The 18,926-nt window shown below is 62.1% G+C and overlaps 1 protein-coding gene across 4 annotated transcripts in view; it reads left to right on the forward strand.

Annotated features, from left to right (window-relative positions):
* Positions 1-14,662, forward strand: part of GAK (cyclin G associated kinase) — a 53,789-nt gene extending 39,127 nt beyond the window's left edge. For all 4 annotated transcript variants that reach the window (XM_027062104.2, XM_027062301.2, XM_027062439.2 and 1 more), the window contains 13 exons: positions 948-1,142; positions 1,431-1,548; positions 1,907-1,986; positions 4,553-4,746; positions 5,386-5,532; positions 5,696-6,166; positions 6,605-6,775; positions 7,293-7,403; positions 8,277-8,393; positions 12,152-12,379; positions 12,945-13,093; positions 13,867-14,043; positions 14,141-14,662. In XM_027062104.2, coding sequence (XP_026917905.1) covers positions 948-1,142; positions 1,431-1,548; positions 1,907-1,986; positions 4,553-4,746; positions 5,386-5,532; positions 5,696-6,166; positions 6,605-6,775; positions 7,293-7,403; positions 8,277-8,393; positions 12,152-12,379; positions 12,945-13,093; positions 13,867-14,043; positions 14,141-14,242 — 2,260 coding nt within the window. In that variant the 3' untranslated portion in view covers positions 14,243-14,662. The remainder of the gene's footprint in view (positions 1-947; positions 1,143-1,430; positions 1,549-1,906; positions 1,987-4,552; positions 4,747-5,385; positions 5,533-5,695; positions 6,167-6,604; positions 6,776-7,292; positions 7,404-8,276; positions 8,394-12,151; positions 12,380-12,944; positions 13,094-13,866; positions 14,044-14,140) is intronic.
* The last annotated feature ends 4,264 nt before the right edge of the window (positions 14,663-18,926 follow it).

Raw genomic sequence — 18,926 nt, forward strand, 5'->3', positions numbered from 1 at the left:
GCGTCCGGGTCTCCTGTGGCGTGGGGACGAGTCCCCTGCACAGATATGCTAGCGCAATGCAGTGTGAGCCTCGTGTTCAGAAGCGGCCTCCCTTCTCTCCCTCTGCTGGGAAGCCAGTCACCACTCCTTCCCCATCTCGAGGGGACGGGGTCACACAAGGGCAGGGACACGCGCCTGGTGTGTGCACCTTGGGGGCACCGAGAAAACCACCCGGGAGAGTTGGAGGTGCGAGTGTCCTGAGGGCAGAAATCAAGCTTGCAGAGACGAAAACCCGTTGATGGAGATGGGTGTTCACCGTGGCATCGGCGTTCCCACCTCGGCAGCGGATGGAACTAGTACACGGATGGTCGGTTTGGAACGGAACGTCGCCGGCAACCAGCTGGATGATCTCTCGAGAACCTTCTACCCAGCAACTGGAAAAGACAAGGTCTTTTGAGTGGTCATGGGCCATTCAGTGGGAAAGATGTTCTGGCCATTAAACTGCGGCAAACTCACACTAACTGTGTTTATAATAGAATTACGCTAGGTATTGGTAACAGATTGGGGCACTTGGCTTGCTCAGTTGTGAGCACACAACTCTTGCTTGGGGTCGTGAGTTTGAGCCCTGTTGGGGGTTTAGGCGTTACTGTAAGAAATTAAAGAAATCTTAAAGAGAAAAAGAGAAAAGAAAAAAGAAAGAAATTGATAGCAAAGAAAACTGGAAGAATCCCTAAATGTTTTGAAATTAACCCACTGATAAATTACCCGTGAGTCAAAAAAAAATCTCAGGGAGAGTTTAAAAATATTTTAAAACAAATGAAAATATATCAAATTTATGAGATAAAGTTGAACATAGCATTAAATACTCGTATCTGTTGGAAAAAAGTGTGGCGAGCAGACCAGAGCCCCGGGGGTGCAGCACGTGTGGCGAGCACATGTGGGACGAGGTGTGCCTCCGGCCCCCGCAGGTACATCGAGTACGTGTGTGACATGGTGGCTGAGGAACCCATCACGCCCCACAGCAAGCCCATCCTGGTGAAAGCCGTGGTCATGACGCCCGTGCCTCTGTTCAGCAAGCAGAGAAACGGCTGTAGGCCCTTCTGCGAGGTGTATGTGGGGGACGAGCGAGTCACCACCACGTCTCAGGAGTACGACAAGATGCGGTGAGTGCGGGGCTCTCCCGGCCCCTCCTTCCTCTGGGAACCCCCGAGAGTGGGCGCAGGTGGCGGCCGGGGCGGGCGGGTCCGGGCCAGCGCGCTGAGGGCCAGCTCCCCAGAAGTCCGTTTCAGCGCTGCCCCCTCCCAGAAGCGCCTAGTAGCAGAAGAAGGTGTGGCTCAAAGTGTTGGTGCTTTAGGAGAGCTCGGGGCTTGCGCCCCACGCTCCCTTGGCTGTTCTTGGCTGGCAAGCTGTCTTTTTGGCGGAAGTGAACCTTTTCTCGTCCTGTTCTTCAGGGATTTTAAAATCGAGGATGGCAAGGCAGTCATTCCCCTGGGCATAACCGTGCAGGGAGACGTGCTCATCATAATCTACCACGCAAGGTCCACGCTGGGTGGAAGACTTCAGGCCAAGGTGCGCGGGGGCTCGGGCCCCCTGGGCCGTCAGCCTGTGGGGCACGAGGCAGAGGGGCCGTGAGCTCGGAACACCCGAGTTCCCCGAGTGCCCCATTGCGGGGTGCCGTCTGCGCGGGGAGTCTGGGCTGCGGCTTTGGGGCTGCCCCGTCACAGACCCGAGGAGCCACTTGAGAGGCTGCTGTCCCACCGTCCGTGTGGCCACAGCACCTGGAGGCGTGCACCGGATTCTCAGAGCCCAGGAACTGTGAAATGTCCGTCTGCAACCTGAGGGTCTGGTGTCCCCTCCCCAGCTCCAGGGTCCCCTGTCTGGGTCCCCTTCCCAGCTTCAGGGTCCCCTGTCTGTGTCCCCTCTGCAGGTGGCGTCCATGAAGATGTTCCAGGTCCAGTTCCACACTGGGTTTGTGCCTCGGAACGCAGCTACCGTGAAATTTGCAAAGTATGTGGTGTCTCACGTGGGGAGGGGTCAGGACAGTCAGGTGCACGGTGCTTCCCCGCCCCGCTTTGCGCCCCACAGCAATGAACTCCACGCACTGGACACGGGCAGAGTGACGTTGGTTCGTGCGTGGCTGGGTTGCTGCAGTGAGCTCGTCTCAGGTCTCGCCCCCACTCTGAGCGTGGCCCGGCGTCCGGTGTGTGGCCCCTCATTTGGGGGCCACGGTGGCTGCTGCTGTGCGCCTCTGGCTGGGGACTAGCCCGGTGCAGTTCCTGTTAGAACGCAGCCGTTCGCGCACCGGATGTGGGACAGCCAGGTGAACAGGTGTGTGTTGCTCTTCCACACGTGGGGTCCCTGACGCTGTGATCCGCACGGAGGGCAGAGGGCGTTGAGAGAAGGTCGTCGTCTGGGGTGAGAGACGAGAACAGAAGCGCGTGCAGTCGGGGATGATTCTCTTGCCTCATCCAGGGCTCTATGTAGTTTGTTGTGCTCTCTGACCTGCCCCCAGCGCGTGGCGGGCGTCAGGGCTTCTATTGGGGGCAGGGGCGTTCAGACAGTTGGACGGTCTGCACGGTGGGCATCTTGGTTGCAGCTCGTGTTTTCCCCTTTGTCTCGCACGCAGACACGCCCACACGCCCACACAGGTGCCACTCCAGGGCGAGGGGAGTGGAGGGGGTCTCTGGAAACCTCCGCCTGCCGCAGCCCACGTCCTGTGCCTGTTTCCTACCCAGCGAACAGGGGAGTACTAGGACCTGCCCCCGCTCTGGGGAGGCGTCGGCTCTGACACTCTGGGTGCCGCTCTGGGTGCCGGGGGACCAGGGAGTGGCTCCCTCTGAGGGTGGAGAGGCGTAGGGACCTCCTTGGAGACTGGACAGTTCTGGTATTCGGGCACAGAGCTTCACTGAGCTGCACTCGGATCTGTGCCTCACTGTGTGTGTCGTGCTTCCAAAAATAAATAAGGAGAGAATTCTCAAGTCGTCTGGTTGGTGCAGGAAGGCGTGTGTCTTCTGTGGGTAGCATTCATTTTGCAGAGAGGCTGTCTGAAGCAGGACCGTTTGGGGAAAGAATTTGGAATGGTGTTAGTGGACCCACTGTCAGATAACGCCTGACTGGGTCTGGGTCTGTCCTCGAGGAGGCCCCTGTGACTAACGGAGGGTCCCCAGTGTGCTTGAGGGGGCAGGACACGAGTCAGCGAGCACGTCGGGCCCCGGGGCTGACCCGTGCCTCCTGAAGAGCAGGGCCCCTGGGGGTCGTGGCCCTGCTCACAGACCCTCATTGTTCCCTCACTGGCCTGCTGGTGGGCAGGGCAGGCCCCGGCCCTGAGGTCGTCTCCGGGGGCCCGCCAGGGTGGGGAGGTGGGGAGATGGGGTGGCCACCAGTGTGGCACCCAGAGCTGCCTGCAAGGCCCTGTTACCCCAGGAGCTGAGCCTGCAGAAGTCGTGTTCTTCTTTGTGGGGCCCCCACCTTGCTCCTTCCTCCCTTCCTTGTGGCTGGGGGTCTAGGTCTCCCCTGGTCCTTGCTGGCTTCACTGCTTCGGGCTCACCACTGCGGTCCCCACACTAGCTGCTCCTGCCTGGCCGCATGGTGGCCCATGTCTCCTTGTCGTGGCCCGACTTACAGAGGAAGGAAGCGTGCGTGTGGGGGGCCCGGGCCAGGACAAGCAGACGAGTGGACAGAGGGTGCTGCGGCCAGTCTCCTGTGCCCACGTGGCTCCTGCAGGAGGAGTGGTGTCTTCAGGGCAGGGCTGTCCCCGCCAGCACTGCCATGCCTCTGTGCTGCCTCCCCTCACGCCAAGGTGGGAAGGGTCAGCGTCCCACCTGCTTACTTAGTTTATTCCATGGGAGTAAGACTTAAAGTCTGCCACGGGTTTTGCACCCAAACCGACCACATTGCCCTCGTGTCCACAGTCCTTCTGCCCAGTGGCTGTGTTTCGTTTGGGGCCGTAGGTGTCACACGGATGCCGCAGAGGACCACAGGGCCCCTCCCTCCACAGCATGGGCCGCTGGGGGAACCTCTGCCCTCTTCTGTGTTCCGTGGGGTGTTTGTCATTGTGTTGTTTTGATAAAGTTGGACCGTCGGCCGTGCACGTGGGTGCCTGGTGATGTCAGACGGAGCTGGGAGCCTGCTGCCCAGCTGGAGACCAGGGCTTCCCCACACGGTCTATGGAAATGTGGTCAGTCACAGTCTCTTGGAATACGGAGAGAGACGCCGGAGTTCCCTAGAGAGACACAGAGCCCACAGGAGTTCAGTGACCTGGCAGCCACAGACCCCACGGGAGCACCCCTCCCGCTGGCCGTGAGCCCTGCGTGCCTTTCCCTTGCCACCCTCCCCACTCTGCAGGCACTCCCGAAGGCTTGTTTACTGGCACCTGTTAACTGTTGGGGGATTTTGCCAGGGTGGACGGCCTTGTGTTACGGAAACACGCGTTTAAGATCCCTGTAGTGCGCGAGCTGGACCCCGGGGCCTGAGGGGTGAGCACACGGGCCTTTCTGTGCTCACTTTCTGGTGAATGTGGAGCGACTGACCCATGAAGGTCTTCTTAAACTGGCATCTGGCCTTCCAACTGCAGGTACGACCTGGACGCGTGTGACATTCAGGAGAAGTATCCGGATTTATTCCAAGTGAACCTAGAGGTGGAGGTGGAGCCCAGAGACAGGCCCAGCCGGGAGGCCCCCCCCTGGGAGAGCACCAGCATGAGGGGGCTAAACCCCAAAATCCTGTTTTCCAGCCGAGAGGAGCAGCAAGATATTCTGTCTAAATTTGGTGAGATCCTTGTTTTCCAAACACACGGTCAGTGATGCCGTTTTGACACCTGCAGCCTCGAGAAACCCTGAGGGGCCGAGCCTGCCCCATCCCCGTGTCAGGCTGTGGGCACGGCGTAGGGAGGCCCAGAGCCCCCACCTGAGACCCTCCCCGACGGCAGCCTAAACATCCGACATGGGGGGACTCACGCAGCCACGGCTGCTCCCAGACCCCCCCGGGGCCCTAGGCAGCCCTGCCCGAGGAGTCATCACGGCCCCGCTGGGAGGGGCAGGTTTGAGTCGCTTGCTCGTTGAGGGAGGGTTAATTTTCTGGACGTGCATCGTTTTAAATGTACCTGGAAAAAGTCCAGGCTGTGCTCAGCACCCGCGGGCGGTACGGGTACAGGCGGTCCTTCAGCGGCCGGGCCCGTGGTCTCGGCTGCTGACTCCGGCACGGTGGTCTTCGGTCCTCGTGCCGCGTGCTTTCCGTCCTCCTGACGAGGACAGCTGTGTCCCTGAGAGGCGGGGGTGTCTGCACGTGTGGTGTGCGCGTCTGAGCTGACAGGGCCCCCCGTGGTTCGTCGGTACAGGGCTCCCAGGGGTTTGGAATTGGGCGGCTGACCCTGTGGGCGGGGTTCCTGATGCACCTCCGCCCCGGCAGGGAAGCCAGAGCTCCCCAGGCAGCCCGGCTCCACCGCTCAGTACGACGCCGAGGCGGGGTCTCCCGATGCCGAGCCCACGGAGTCTGATTCACCACAGAGCAGCGGCACAGACACCAGCCACTTCCTCCACACGCTGGACTGGCACGGTGGGTGCGGGGCACCCAGAGGCATCTGGCAGGGTGCACGCGGCTATTTCCAGACCCCCCCCCCCCCGGCCCCCACCCCGCTCCTGGGCTTCTGACGTGGCCTCACCCTGCCGTCCCGTGTGCCCTGCCTTCCGGCCACGGCATTCTGTGGTTTTCTTTTCAGAGGAGAAAGACACAGAGACGGGCCCAGAAAGCAGTGTCGCCAAGGAGAGTGTGCCAGCCCCGGCCGCGGATGCGGGCGGGAGTGAGCTGTCCGACGAGGAGGTGGCCACGCTGTCAGCTGAGAGCAGGGACGCAGCTGAGGAGGACACACCGGGCCCAGCGGGGAGGGCGCAAGAGCAAGAGTCGATTTTTGACGCGGCCACACCGGCCACGCCACGCGAGCCTGCGTCGCAGGAGGACAGCGTCGACCTCCTGGGGCTGCACTCTGGGACGGGGCCGGCACCCCCAGTGCAGGCCTGCGGGGCGGTCCCCAGTAACGCTGACCTGCTCAGCCGCCTCCTGGGGGCGCCTGACACTGCCCCGGAAGTCCCCCCGGGCGACCTGCTGGGCGGCGATGCCCCCCTGCTCTTCACAAGCCCGGCTCCGCCCCTGAGTGCACAGAGCCCACCCCGAGAAGGGCCGGCCATGGCCGGTACGTGGATCCGTCCCGTGGGGAGTAGAGGATACTAAGGCTTTAGTTGTCTGGCCTCGCCATCAAAATTACCTGGGAGGAGCTCAGTGCCCTGCCCTTCGGCCACCCACTTGGGGGTTGGGGGGGGGGGCGGGCAGGGCAGCCCAGGGCGCGATGGCCCGAGGCGGCTGCTCTGAGGGTCAGATTCCCGAGGCCCCCCCGACACTCCCGTCCATCCCAGGAACTGCCAGCCCTTCCCCCACAGGCTGCCTCTCCAAGAAAAGTCTAAGGCGAGGGTATCAGGCTGTTCGGTGCCTTCTTACAGAGGATGCTGTGGCCTCATCCTGGGTCTGAGGGGCCATCGCGCTGGCTGGGACTTAGCCTCGTGCCTGATGTTTTGGGCCAAAGGCACTCACGCACAGCCTCACCTCCACCTGCTTTTTGGGTGTCCTTCTGCAGCCGACCCATTTGATCCTCTCCTCCTGCCATCTGGTCCAGACACCCAGCCCTGCTCCAAGCCCGACCTCTTTGGCGAATTTCTTAATCCAGAACCTCCTGCTGCTCCCACCTCTTTCCCCTCCACCCACAGCGCCCCGCCCCCAGCCTGCAACACCGACTTCCTGCACCTGGGTAAGTGCCAAGGTCGAGGCCTGGAGGGTGGGCAGCGATGTCCCTTGCTGTGGACCCTGAGTTGCCACAGCTCCCCTCTCCCCTGGGAAGGTGACAGCCTGCGGGTGTCCAGCCCGTGTACGGGGCGGGGCCTCAGGGGACTGGTGAAGGCAGATTCTGGGAGCATCAGCACACATCTGGGAGGACGTGTGGCCACAGGGTGGGGAGGCCTTTGAAGACCTACTGTCGTTGCTCTGTGAGCTGCTGACCCCATTGTCCAGTTGGCAAGTTCAGTGACCACATGATGTGTCCTCGAGACCCCGAAGAAGCAAGAAGCCGGTCGGTGTGGACCGAGCCCTGTGCAGCTCCCCGGGGACCCTGGGGGTCGGCCAGGAGTGCCTCGGGGGCTGCTCTGTTCCCAGCCTGCTGCTCACACGTGAGGGGGGACAGAGGGTGCCCTCCCAGCCTCCCAGAGAGGGGGCTTGTGACTGCCTGCCCCGAGCAGGGGGCGCCCCAGACAGCGTTGCTATCTTTCCAGGGGATATACCAGCAGAGCCCAGCAAGATGACCACCTCGGCCAGCCACCCGGATCTGCTGGGAGGGTGGGAGGCCTGGGCCGAGGCTCCGGCCCCTGCTCCTGCTAGTGAAGGTACGAGCCCGGCCCTGTGGAGACCAGTTCTCAGGCGGGCCCCTGCCAGGCTCTGGTATCTCTCTGTCTGGTACAGGATGGGACTGGGACCCCGCTCCCCCAGGCCTGTGGGCCGGGGCCGGGGGGGGGCTTGCGGGAGGCTCTGCCTGCTCATGGCTCGTGCTGCGAGGGGTCCCTGTAGCGCTTCCTGGTGGCGTCCTGTCTGCGTGGCTCCTTTGCCTCCTGAAGGCGCGTGGCCAGCGCAGGGGCGGTGCCCCACCCTTTCCGTGCATCTTTCTTTTTGTATGTCTGGGATCCTGTCTTGTTGGGAACGTTCCAGTAGCGAGTTGCTGTCGAGAGCCTGTGACCCGTGTCCCCTTTCGGGGGCCATCTGTTCACCTGGGAGCAGTCCCAAGCCTGAGGTTCTCACCAGGGTTGCTAATTTGATACATAGTTCTCTTAATTTGCATTTTTTCATTTTGAAGGAAATTGACTGTTATTTTGCATGTTTTTAGTTGTGTTTTTTTTTTTTTTTTTTTAATTAATTTGTACGAACTCTTTGTATATGAACAGCCGTCATTTGTAATGACCGTGTGACATTCCCTTGTGGGGTTTATGGTGGTAACTGGTTCAGATACCGCAGCGTCTCAGGTAGAACATCTTCCGCTGTGACTGTTGTGAGGGTTGTTGTCTAGCACGGTCACACTTTACGTGCATTCTGGGAAGTGGGGTTACAGGGTCAGAGTGGTAGGAATCTCCTTAGCTGCTTAAGGAGCAGCTGTGGCTGCGCGCAGGGCTGTGTCTTGAGCTGGCATGGGTGCTGCCACTGGCTGGGCGTGGCCTCAGGAGCACCCCGTGGGTGCACCTTCTCATGCTCTCTCTGCCCTTCTCCAGGTCCTTTCTTCTCTGCTGGAGGACAGCCTGCCCCTCCCGGCCCCTCGGCCAGCTGGACCAAGTCTCAGAGCCTGGACCCATTTGCAGACCTCGGTGACCTCAGTTCTGGCCTCCAAGGTGACGTGCCCGCCCCATTGGGTGTGAGGGGGCTGGAGCGCTGGAGGAGCACCTCTCCCAGGAGGGTGCAGGCTGTCTGTCCCTGGCCGTGCTCTCGTTGCAGGTGCTTGTGAACCAAGCTAACACCGAGAAGTGTCAGGCACGCATGGGCCATCTAGGGAGCAGGGACTTGGCTGGGAGCAGTGGATGTGTGGACAAGACGCACCCCCCCCCCCCCCCCCCAGCATCTGTGCCGGGGACGTGTGTCCTCGGGGTCCCTCTGGCTCCTACAGATGTGTGGGGAGCATTGGGGCATTGGGACCATGAGTGAGCGGTCCCTTATCCCTTGCCGGTTGGCTGGCACTGGAGATAATGTCTGCTTGGCAGTGGGGCCTCAGGACCGTGCCCTCCTCCTCCTGGAGCATAGTGGGTGTTCCCTGCAGCCCGCATGGCGCCTGGCACAGCATCGGTGTGGTTTGGGGCCTGATGTTCCTCAGTGCTGGGCAAACCGCTGTGCCTCTGACGCGCTTGTACTTCCTTGCTCCCTTCTTGTGACGCCCATTGGGTCTACTGGACACTCCCCACTCCCGCCGCCCACGTCTCTGCCATATTGGGGCTCATTCTGCGTCTGTCTTGTTGGGTCCCTGTGGCTCTTCTTCTTTGAGTAGTTTTGTTCTCGTACGTTCCTGTGTTCCAGGTTGCGTTGTCTCTCTGAGGGCATTCCTGGGAGTTTGAGTTTGCCCTTGGCCGTCTCCCCCTGTGTGGCCTGTGTCCCAGGCCACTCAGGCGAGGGGTGGGCTGCCCGGAGCCTCCTGTGTGGTGCCAGGCTTTTGGCCCCAAGTCCTGTTGGGGTGGTGCTGGGGGGAAGGACCTCTTGGGCTTGGGTCCCGAGTGACCCATTCTTGGGATGGAGGCTGGCATTCAGGTCTGCACTGTGACCCCAGATCCTTCATCACACACGCTCAGGAAGCAGGGAGTCCTGGGGAGAGCTGACAGATGGAAAGGAGAAACCGGCGAAGTCAGACTCTAGTTGCAGACATCAAATCCCTCTCGACAAATGACAGAGCCGCAGGACATGAGGTCAGCACAGCTGGAGGCGTCCCTGGCCAGGAGGGCCCCGTGACGCTCCCAGTGCTCGGCTCCAACAGCACAGAGCACACACTCTCCCCAGGCGCATCTGGGCCTTGGTAAGCAAAGCTCGGCACGTTTGAAGGGGCGACATCACCAAGACCGTGGTGGTTCCCTGACCACATGGACTGGAAACCGGCAGCAGCAAGGGGAGCGTTCGGTCTTCAGACGCTTACACGCCGGGCACACACGGGCCGTTAGGAGACGGGGCAGCGTGCGGGGCAGAAGGAAGCGGCGTGGGATCCCGAAGTGAGGGGCCGCGGCCCTGGCGGGGCTGAGCGGGCACAGGGCAGCACGTGGGCTCTGGGCACCAGGGACCCTCTGAGCCGTGTCGTGACCCACCCCACGGGTGTTTGAAAAGACAGCAAGGTAAACCCCAAGCAAAAAGAAGGGAGATGGGAAAAGCACCTGGATCTGTGAAACAGAAACAAAACCTCATTCTTTGAAAGGATGAAGAGAAGTCAGAAACCCGTAAAATAGACAAAAAGACAAAGCTCTATTAAAACCAGTTGGGAAGGATGACGTCGGGAGTGAGGTGGGGGGGGGGGGGGTCCCTGCAGACCTAGAGGCTCTGGAGGGTGACGAGGGACACCCGGACTCCTGGGCGCCGGCCACCAGCAGAACCCATCCGGCGCAGAGTCCACCCCTGGGGAGCCCCGTGACCGTGACGGGAACGAGTTCAGAGTCGACAGGACCCCACAAGGGGTATTTTACCAAATGTTTAAAGAATTCGAACCAATCCACATGGCGTCTTCCGGGAAATGGGAAGAGGACAGATGCCTTCCAGGTGGTCTTGGGGAGCCGGTGTTACCCTGACCCCCAAATCGAGGGTCCGTACGAGAAAAGATGCCCGTGGGGCCAGTGTCCCTCATGAATGCAGATGCAGACGTCTGCAGCACAGCTGAGGCAAAGAGAATTTGTCATCGCTCAGAACGAGCTGTGCCCCACAACCATGGAGGGTTCGTTCCAGGAACACGAGGCTGTTCCCCATTTCACGGCTAGTTAACAGAGTCCACCCTGTCCCGGGCCAGGCAGGAGCTGTCCTCGACCCCGTCAACGGTGTAGGAGAGGCTGTTGGTGGGCTTGTGTTCCGGGGCTGGCGGACGCAGGCCCGGTGAGGATGGCGGGGGCACGTGGAGAGGCAGACTGCGCTCACGGGTCTGTGGCTTGAGCACAAGCTTTCCTACCAGGAAGCCCGGTGAGGGTTTCTGGAGCCACGGGCGAGCTCGTAGTAACACTTGTGTGGAGAGTCGGAGGCCCTGAGTGACGGGAGTATTTCTGTAATGGAAGAATGGTGTGGGAGGCGTCCCTCCCCCCGGCTTCAGGCTTAGTCTGTAGCTGCTGAAGTCGGCACCGCCTGGTGTCAGCCGAACGCAGCGGGACCCACACGTGGACCCACACGTGCGGGCCCAGCCGGTTTTCGACAGAGGTGCCCGGCCACCCGCAGACAGTGCTGGGGCGATGCGGCCTCCGCAGGCAGAAACACTCCCTAAACCTCACGTCCCCGTGCCAGGGGGCTCAGAACCGGTCATAGATTTAAGTGTGAATGTGAGAGATGACAGAGCCCGTAGGAGAAAACGTAGGGGAATATCTCTGGGGCCTAGGGCTCAGTTTACCTGTCCCCTAGGCCACGAACCACGACACAGAAAATAACCTTGGACTTCATCAGAACGAAGTCTTCTTTGCTGAAAGATAGAAAGATGAAATGCAGACGTAGGAGGAGCATTCTTGGGCCGCGTGTCTGACCTAGAACTCACAGCGAGGGTACACGAGAACGGTGAAAACAAAAACCCACTTAGAAAAATGGGTGGGTCGTGACGCGGTAGCCACTGGAAGGGCTGCGGGGGTGCCCCGAGCACGTGGCCACGGTGAAATCACTAGCAGCACGAGGCGCTGATGGGGATCGGGGGGAACAGTCTCACCCGTGTGGCTGGTGGGAACGTGAAACAACACGGCCGCTCCAGAAAAGAGTCCGTCGGTTTCTCAAGAAAGTAGATGTGTGGCTGCCATTCATCCCAGAGAAAGGACAGGATTTCGTGCACAGTGTTCGAAGCAGCCTCGTTTGGAACTGCCGAAAACCAGAGCCAGCCGTGAGGCCCTCCCAAGGGCCAGTGATCGAACAGACCTCCCGCCGTGTGTCACTACTATGGGACGCTCCTCAGCAATGAGCAGGAACAGGTCCTGAGCACAGGGTACCAACTGCAGAGCTCACCTGCTCTCTGCTTCCATTTCTAGAACATTCTTGAACTGACAGTCCCGGAGATGGAGAGCAGAGGAGCGTCCTGATGCGTGCACGTGCTAACCACGCGCACACGCCGGTGTGCCCTCCAGCTGGCAGGTGCTGGGCGGCTGGTCTGGCACAGCCCGCGTTGCGTGAGCCGGGCCTGGGGGCCCTGGAGCCCGTCGTGCGGCCTCCCGGCAGTCTGGTTCCACCTGGTTCCAAGTCAAAAGTTAAAGAAGCAGCACTTGTCCCCACTGTCCCCTAGCCCTTGGGGACCGTCCAGCTGCGGGGGCCACCTTGACGGCTGCCCCGTCCTGGCCTCTGAGCTGAGTGTCCGTTTCCAGCACGTGTGCGGGCTTGAGTGCTGGGAACTTCGGGGACTGAGCAGCTGTCGCGTCTGACACTCGCCCACTGTGAACTGTCTCCCCAGGCTCGCCTGCTGGATTTGCTCCTGGAGGTTTCGGCCCTAAAACCGCCCCCCCTCCCTCAGGCGGCAGCTCCTGGCAGCAGACCAGTCGGCCCCCGGCCCAGAGCGCCCCATGGCCCCCGCAGGCCAAGCCACCCCCCAAAGCCTGTGCACAGCCAAGGCCTAACTACACCGCCAACCTAAGTGTGATCGGCGGCCGAGAGGAGAGGGGTTTCCGCACCCCTAGCTTCGGTGAGTTTGCGCTCCCCCTCCCATGTGAGGCTTTGCCTGCTTTGCTGGGAAGTAGTTACAGCGAAATCTGCTTTGTTTTCTCCAACTAACAGCTCGTCCCGGGAAAGAGTGTTCGGGGGAGGGGGGCGTGGGGGGGCGGCTGCTGTGGGGGGACCGTGTCCACGGTGTCTTCCTCTCGTTCCCGGGCCGGCATGGGCCAGGCAGCCTTCGGGGAGGCCATGGCCACAGGGCCAGGACGCGGCGGCCAGGCCCACGCTGTCCAGGAGCCTTCTAGCCTGGGCCTGGCTGCCATGTCTGTTGTGGAGACGGCACATCCACGTTGACTCCAGGAGGTGACGGAGGTGGCTGTCCTTGGAGCCCTCAGGGTCGTTGAGCCAGAAATGGTGGTGCAGGCTGCGGGCTCTGTATGTGGGGCCCGTTCCTGAGGGACAGAACCGTCCTCACTGTGCTTCTCCCAAAGTGTGGGGGCAGCACCGCGCCCTCCACAGAGGGTCTCCCCCGGTGTGCATGCACGGCCAGGGCCCGCAGCGCTGCATCCGTCTGCCAAGCCTCTGTTCTCCCCTAGGTCAGAAGCCGAGAGTGTCCGAGAGCGACTTTGAGGACCTGCTGTCCGATCAGGGGTTCTCCTCCAAGTCTGACAGGAAGGGGCCCAGGACCATGGCAGAGATGCGGAGGCAGGAGCAGGCCAGAGACGCAGACCCGCTCAAGCTGAAGGTGAGGGCGGCCTGGGCACCCCGGGGCTGCGGACGTGATTGGCCTTCACCCTGAGCCTCTCGGACGCAAAAGGTCTTTGGTCCAAGGTGCTCGCAGAGCTGGCAGCTGCTGTTTCGGCCTGGTTGACTTGCCAGAAGCGTTTTGGGGTGATGATTTTGTGCCTCACCCCTCTGGAGACCTGACCAGTGGGACCCGTCCCCGGTGCCATCAGGCCAGTGAGCCGGCCCAGCGCCAAGCCTGGCCCAGGGGAGAGCCGCTCAGGGCACCTGGGGTGACAAGGGCCATCTGCCGGGCATGGCTGGCTGTGAGATGCAGCGCTGCTGAGGGGACAGGGCAGGGGGGTGGGGGGGGGGGCGGGTCAGGGCGTGTTCTCTGTGCAGGACAGTTCACCGGGCAGCTCTGAAAGCCCCCCCAGGGCTGATGTGGCCTTGGGGGTCATCTGAACCCCCCCCCCTGCCCAGGAGCCAGGCCTCTTGTCCTCATTGGACACTGGGATCCTGGGGCAGGCAGGGCCACAGTGGGAGGGTGTCTCTGAATGTCCCGCTGACAGCCAGGCCCCTGGCCTCTGTGTGATGTGTAGTCAGGCCCCTGGAGTACTGTTGATCGTCCTGGGGCATTGGGTCAGCGTCTGGTCCTAACAACTCACGGTAGAGCCTTGCCCCATGCGGTGGACCGTGCATGGAGCCCTGGGGATGATGGCCAGTGGCTTGGCGGGCAGAGAGGGCAGAGGCCCCGACCCGTGCTCGGCAGCACCTGAGCGTCCCGCCCCGCAGCTCCTGGAGTGGACGGAGGGCAAGGAGAGGAACATCCGTGCACTGCTGTCCACCCTCCACACCGTGCTGTGGGACGGGGAGAGCCGCTGGACCCCTGTGGGCATGGCCGACCTGGTGACCCCCGGGCAGGTGAAAAAACAGTACCGCCGTGCTGTGCTGGCGGTCCACCCGGACAAGGTGAGCGCCGGGCGGGGGGCACGTGAGCAGGTCGGCGGTGGGGGGGGCAGCTGGGAGCAGGTTCAAGGCCCCCTCACCCCCTGGTCCGGTCCCTCAGGCCGCAGGCCAGCCATACGAGCAGCTCGCCAGGATGATCTTCATGGAGCTGAGTGACGCTTGGGCCGAGTTCGAGAGCCAGGGCTCCCGGCCCCTCTTCTAAGCCCACGGCGGTTGAGGCTCCGCATGTGGCTCGTGGAGCCAGAAACTGCTGGGCTCCACCTGGAGGGGCCTGTCTGTGGCCGTCGTGGCGTGGGCTCACGTGGCCGCACCCGCACCGTTGTGGGCACCACCCCCGGAGGGTGCGTAGCAGACGCCGCTCCCCACTCCGCGGCACGAGGAAAGAAAGCATTCCAGAGCCTCTGAGTCTCCTTTTCGTTTTCTGGTCCTGAAGGAAACGTGTTGATGACATTCCCCCAACGGTTGTCACGGTTTGTGATTTGTTTCATTTTGTCCGGTGGCCATTGCCTTGAGAGCGCGCTGCTCAGCTGGCCCGCCCCGAACCCCACTCGTGGACGCTGACTCCTCCTGTGCGTGACCAGCCCGGCAGCCGCTTGTACATAATTAAACTATTTTCTGATGACGCTTGTCTTGGCGCCTCGTGACCCCTCTGCAGCTGTGCCGCATCTGGCCGGTCTCAGCTCTGACCCCAGAGATGGAGTGTGGGAACCCCGCCCGGTGGACCTCGCCCTGGGCACGGCACGGGGCCCAGACAGAAGGCCGTGGCGCGGCTGCGTCAGCCCTGCCGTGTGACCCCACCCCCATCCGCCATGTCCTGCTGGCTCCCTTCTCGCAGTGGGACGGGCATGGGGCCTTTGGATGCCGTCGCTTAGGGAATTGAGAACCATCGCTCTCTTTTCACGAAAAGCTTGTTGGAGAAGAGCCAGGTGCCCAGTGTCATGTGGCAGAGACGTGGCTGCCACGACTGCACAGGCCGGGTCGCCGTGGCGTGCGGTCTTAGGGGGTGGCGCACATCAGCACGAAGCTTTGGTCAGAAGAGACTTTCCAGGCTCCCGGGGTCATCCTGCGCCTGCCGCGGCGCCCCTCCATCCAGATCAGCACCGCAGGCCTCAGAGTTTGTGTGCACCCCCTTCTTTACCTGATGTGAGTTCCGGAGTCCAGTGTGATGCTGGGTAGAATTGAGGACCGTTGCAGGACCTGTCATGGGAGGGGTGTGGACCGGAGAGGGGGCAGCCCCTGTCCCACACCCGTCTCTTGGATGGGACGTGCGAGTTGGTGTGGACTTGGCTCCCTGGTCACAAAGGCCTCCGTGTGAGCCTGTAAACACCACTGGAGGGGCCGCGTTGGGGCTGCTGGGAGCCCAGCCCCAATGTCCTCAGATAGTTGGATGCTCTGACCTGAAGCTCAGAGCCCACCTTCGACTGCCCGTGACCATGTTGTCCTAAACTGGCCACCACTGTTGTCACTGCGGCTGGGAGCCCCTGTGGGCGTGGGCGGAGCGTGGGGCCCAGGGGGCTGGGAGGGCCGGGGCTCTGAGGGTGCAGGGGGGGAGGCTCTGGCCTTCGACCCTGCAGCCAGCAGGACCTCACCAGGAGCTGTGACCCGCCCTGCCCTCTGACCCCCGGGCTCGGCCGCCGTCCGTCTGTGGAGGTGACCGTCTGCCACGGAGCATGGAGCCCTCAGTGCTGATTGACTGCTGCAGGCCTGTGCAGACAGCGTCCCAGTGTTTGGAGAATAAGGAGTCCGCCTTTGTTATGCGTTTGCTGCTATTTTCAGCTTCCGACTCCCTTAAAAAATAACGAGCGCCCTAAATAGCTTTAGAGATCTCACATCAGAGTTGCTTTAGATCCAGAGCCCCCCACCCCCCCCATCGCCCCGGCCTCTGGGCTGACGCCCCCTCTGCCTTTGGCACCGGCCCTAATTTACTGTCTTGGGGTGACATTCCAGAGGTTCCCACGTGGCCTGGCCACAAAGCTCTGACCCTACAGGCCGTGGGCCCAGTGTGGGGCCTGCTCCAGTGACCTGGCATGTCTGCTGACTGTGGGGCCACAGTGATGAGTATAGTCGGAAGCCAGACCTCTGTGGGCCCCAGGGGCGGGGCGGGGGAGCCATTCTGGCCGGTGCCACAGGGTTCCCAGGCTGCCCCCATCTGCAAACCCAGGACCCCATCGCACTCTCCAGGGTCTACAGAGGACGCCTCCACACCCAGCATGCCTATGATGGCCTCCGTGACCAGCGTCCTCGGGGGTCATGGAGGGACATGACTGCTGGGTATGTGACCCACACAGTACATCCCCACGCTGGCCCCAGCCGCCTCGCCCCTCCCTGCCTGCTCCCTGACACCAGGCATTGCCTGTCTCTGGGGTCCTGGCCAGTGTGGCAGGTGCAGCGTCTTGAGAAACTAGTTTCATTTCTGTGCCTAGTGACACGTCCTTGTTCCTGCCAGCACCTGCTGTATCTTTTTTGCGGTTGGTGTCTCTGCGGTTCCCAGCAGTACAGGTGGCCACAGGCCCTTTCCAAGGCTGGGCACACCCTCCGGCAGCGTGGCCTATGTTCTTGGCTCCCAGCAGCCTTAAATCCTGCCCCAGCCTGATTCCTGGCAAATGCCTATTTGTGGGAAATAAATACTCATTTGTTCAGCGAATACTCACTGAGAGCCCACCGCTGTGTGGCCGAGTTGGGGGCTTTAACGAGGGGGGCGTCTAGCTCAGCCGCGTGCCACCTCCAGCTTTCCCACCTGCCCTGGCCTCTCTGCCTGGGGCCCCTGAAACAAAGGCCCGGTCCAAGCCTTGTGGGGGTCGTAGGGTAGATCCCACGGGGCTTATAGGGCCCTCGAGTGACAAGGGGTCCCTGCTTTGCTGTGGATCCCCAAGGCTCAGCCTCACCTTCCTGGCCTGGCTGCCACGAGGCCAAGTCCACTCATTCTAGGGTCTCCCTCAAAGACCTTCTGAGATGCCACCCTGTCCCTGCAGCCCACAGGGTGACCGTTGGAGCCTCAGGCCTGTGTCCCTGGGTCTGTGGATGCACCCCCACCCAGGACCGTGGGCTTGAGAACCCCTTCTGTCCTGTCACTGCTGCCAGCTTGGACCCCAGCAGGGTTGCTCTGCAGCCCCCTAACCCCAGGAACCGCCCAGACCGTGCTGCTGGTCTTGGTGACAGTGGCTGGCTAAGCTGTGACCAGTGGTCAAGTTGTCTTCCCTGCACAAGGCAGCTTCCGGGGCAGGCAGGCTGGAAGGGGAGTACCTTGGGGGAGTACCTTGGCCACCAGGAGGGCAGAGCAAAGACGTGCACACACAAGGACTCTTGCACATGCGGGTCTGGTGTTGGCTCTGTTACCACGTGGTGTCCAGCCAAGCTCTGTGGCCCACGCACTCAGGCCAGGAGCATCTCCTGGGTGGTGAGTAAGGCCTGGACAGGATCCCATCCTGCTGCCTGGCACCCGCCCTGTCCACCCCTGCTGGATGGGGCCCCTTGGGGAGGAAGACTCCCCGACCCCCCCCAAGCGGTGGGAGGCCTCTTTCAGCGTGGCTGGGTCAGGTGGCATGGGGACCCCAGGAGGTGGCCCGAGGTGTGGCCACAGCCCAGCTCGACCCAGCTGTGCGGAAACGCTGAGAGCCTCTGACAGCTTGTAGTTGGCGCATCGGGGCTTCTCAGCTCTCACAAGTAACTCCTTTGTTTATTGCGCGAGTCAGGGTGCAACACGGGTTTCTCCAGGTCGGACGTGGTCTTGGAGGTGGACAGACTGGACTCTCTCCGGGAGGAACCAGGTCCAGTTGTCTGGACCGAGCTCACTGGTGACCCCCAGGGCAGGGGTGCACAGCACCACCCCTCAGTGCAGGAGAAGGGGTCTTCTGGTCAGGAGGACGTCAGGCTGATCCACGTTGTAGGCGTATCAGGACTTGGCTCCTTTTTAGGGCTGATGATACCGTTGTTTGGACAAACACCTTTATTCATCATCAAGGGGAGTCGGGCTGCTTGGCTCTGTGGCTGTTGTGATGCCGTTGCCCCGGATGTGGGCACACGTTCACGTTTGGACACGTTTTTCAGTCTTTGGATATGTCCCTGGGAGCAGGGTTCTGGGCCCCCTGGAGTCACCCCCCGAGGAGTCGCCAGCCTCTCTGTGGCCCGTGTACCCTGTTGGTTTGAACACGGGCTCCTTGCCAGGGTGCAGGTGGGCTCACACATGCGTTCACGTGCCATCCGCCCACCCAACACGTTCTGCTGGGCACCCACATGAGAGCGGGACAGAGGCCTTTCCTTGGGGATTGGGGCTCCTGAGGGCGCGCTCAGAGCATCTGGTGCCACTGCTCCTTGGACGGCAGGAGGGCTCTGGTGCTGAGTCCCCAGGCTCTGCGGCGCCCTTCACACAAGCAGACCTTCGGAGGCACCATCGGAGCAGAGAGCTGGTCCACACGCGGACCCTCCTCCTGCTCAGGCTTGGCCCAGACACCAGCCTCGGAAACAGAGGGACTGCCCCTGCTGCCATGGTCCCAAGGACTTTCTTCAGAAGCCCCCCCCCCCTTCCCCCCCACCCCGCCACCCAGCTCTGGGCAAGCTGTCCTGGGCCCCAGGCTGGTGGGGAGGGGGTGTCCAGCCATGGCCAGCACAGCACCTCTGACGGTCCCACCAGCCTCTCTTGGCTTCTTTCCCTCTGGGTGACCCGTCCACACCTTCGGTTTCAGCTGGGCTGCCTCCCTGGGGCCTCTGGCTGCTTCCCAGGCTCCACAAGCAGGGTCCCTTGGCTCTGTTGTCCCCCAGCCCTGAGCTGCACCATCAGCCCTGGTTCTGCCTGGCCCATAGCCGTGGCACAGCGTCCACACCCACGTCCAGGTGGGGCTGACCCTAGGGGACACTGGTCCAGCCACGGCCCCTGTGCCGCCTGCCCT

The sequence above is a fragment of the Acinonyx jubatus genome, chromosome B1 (assembly GCF_027475565.1).
Source record: "Acinonyx jubatus isolate Ajub_Pintada_27869175 chromosome B1, VMU_Ajub_asm_v1.0, whole genome shotgun sequence".
Taxonomy (NCBI): Eukaryota; Metazoa; Chordata; class Mammalia; order Carnivora; family Felidae; genus Acinonyx; species Acinonyx jubatus.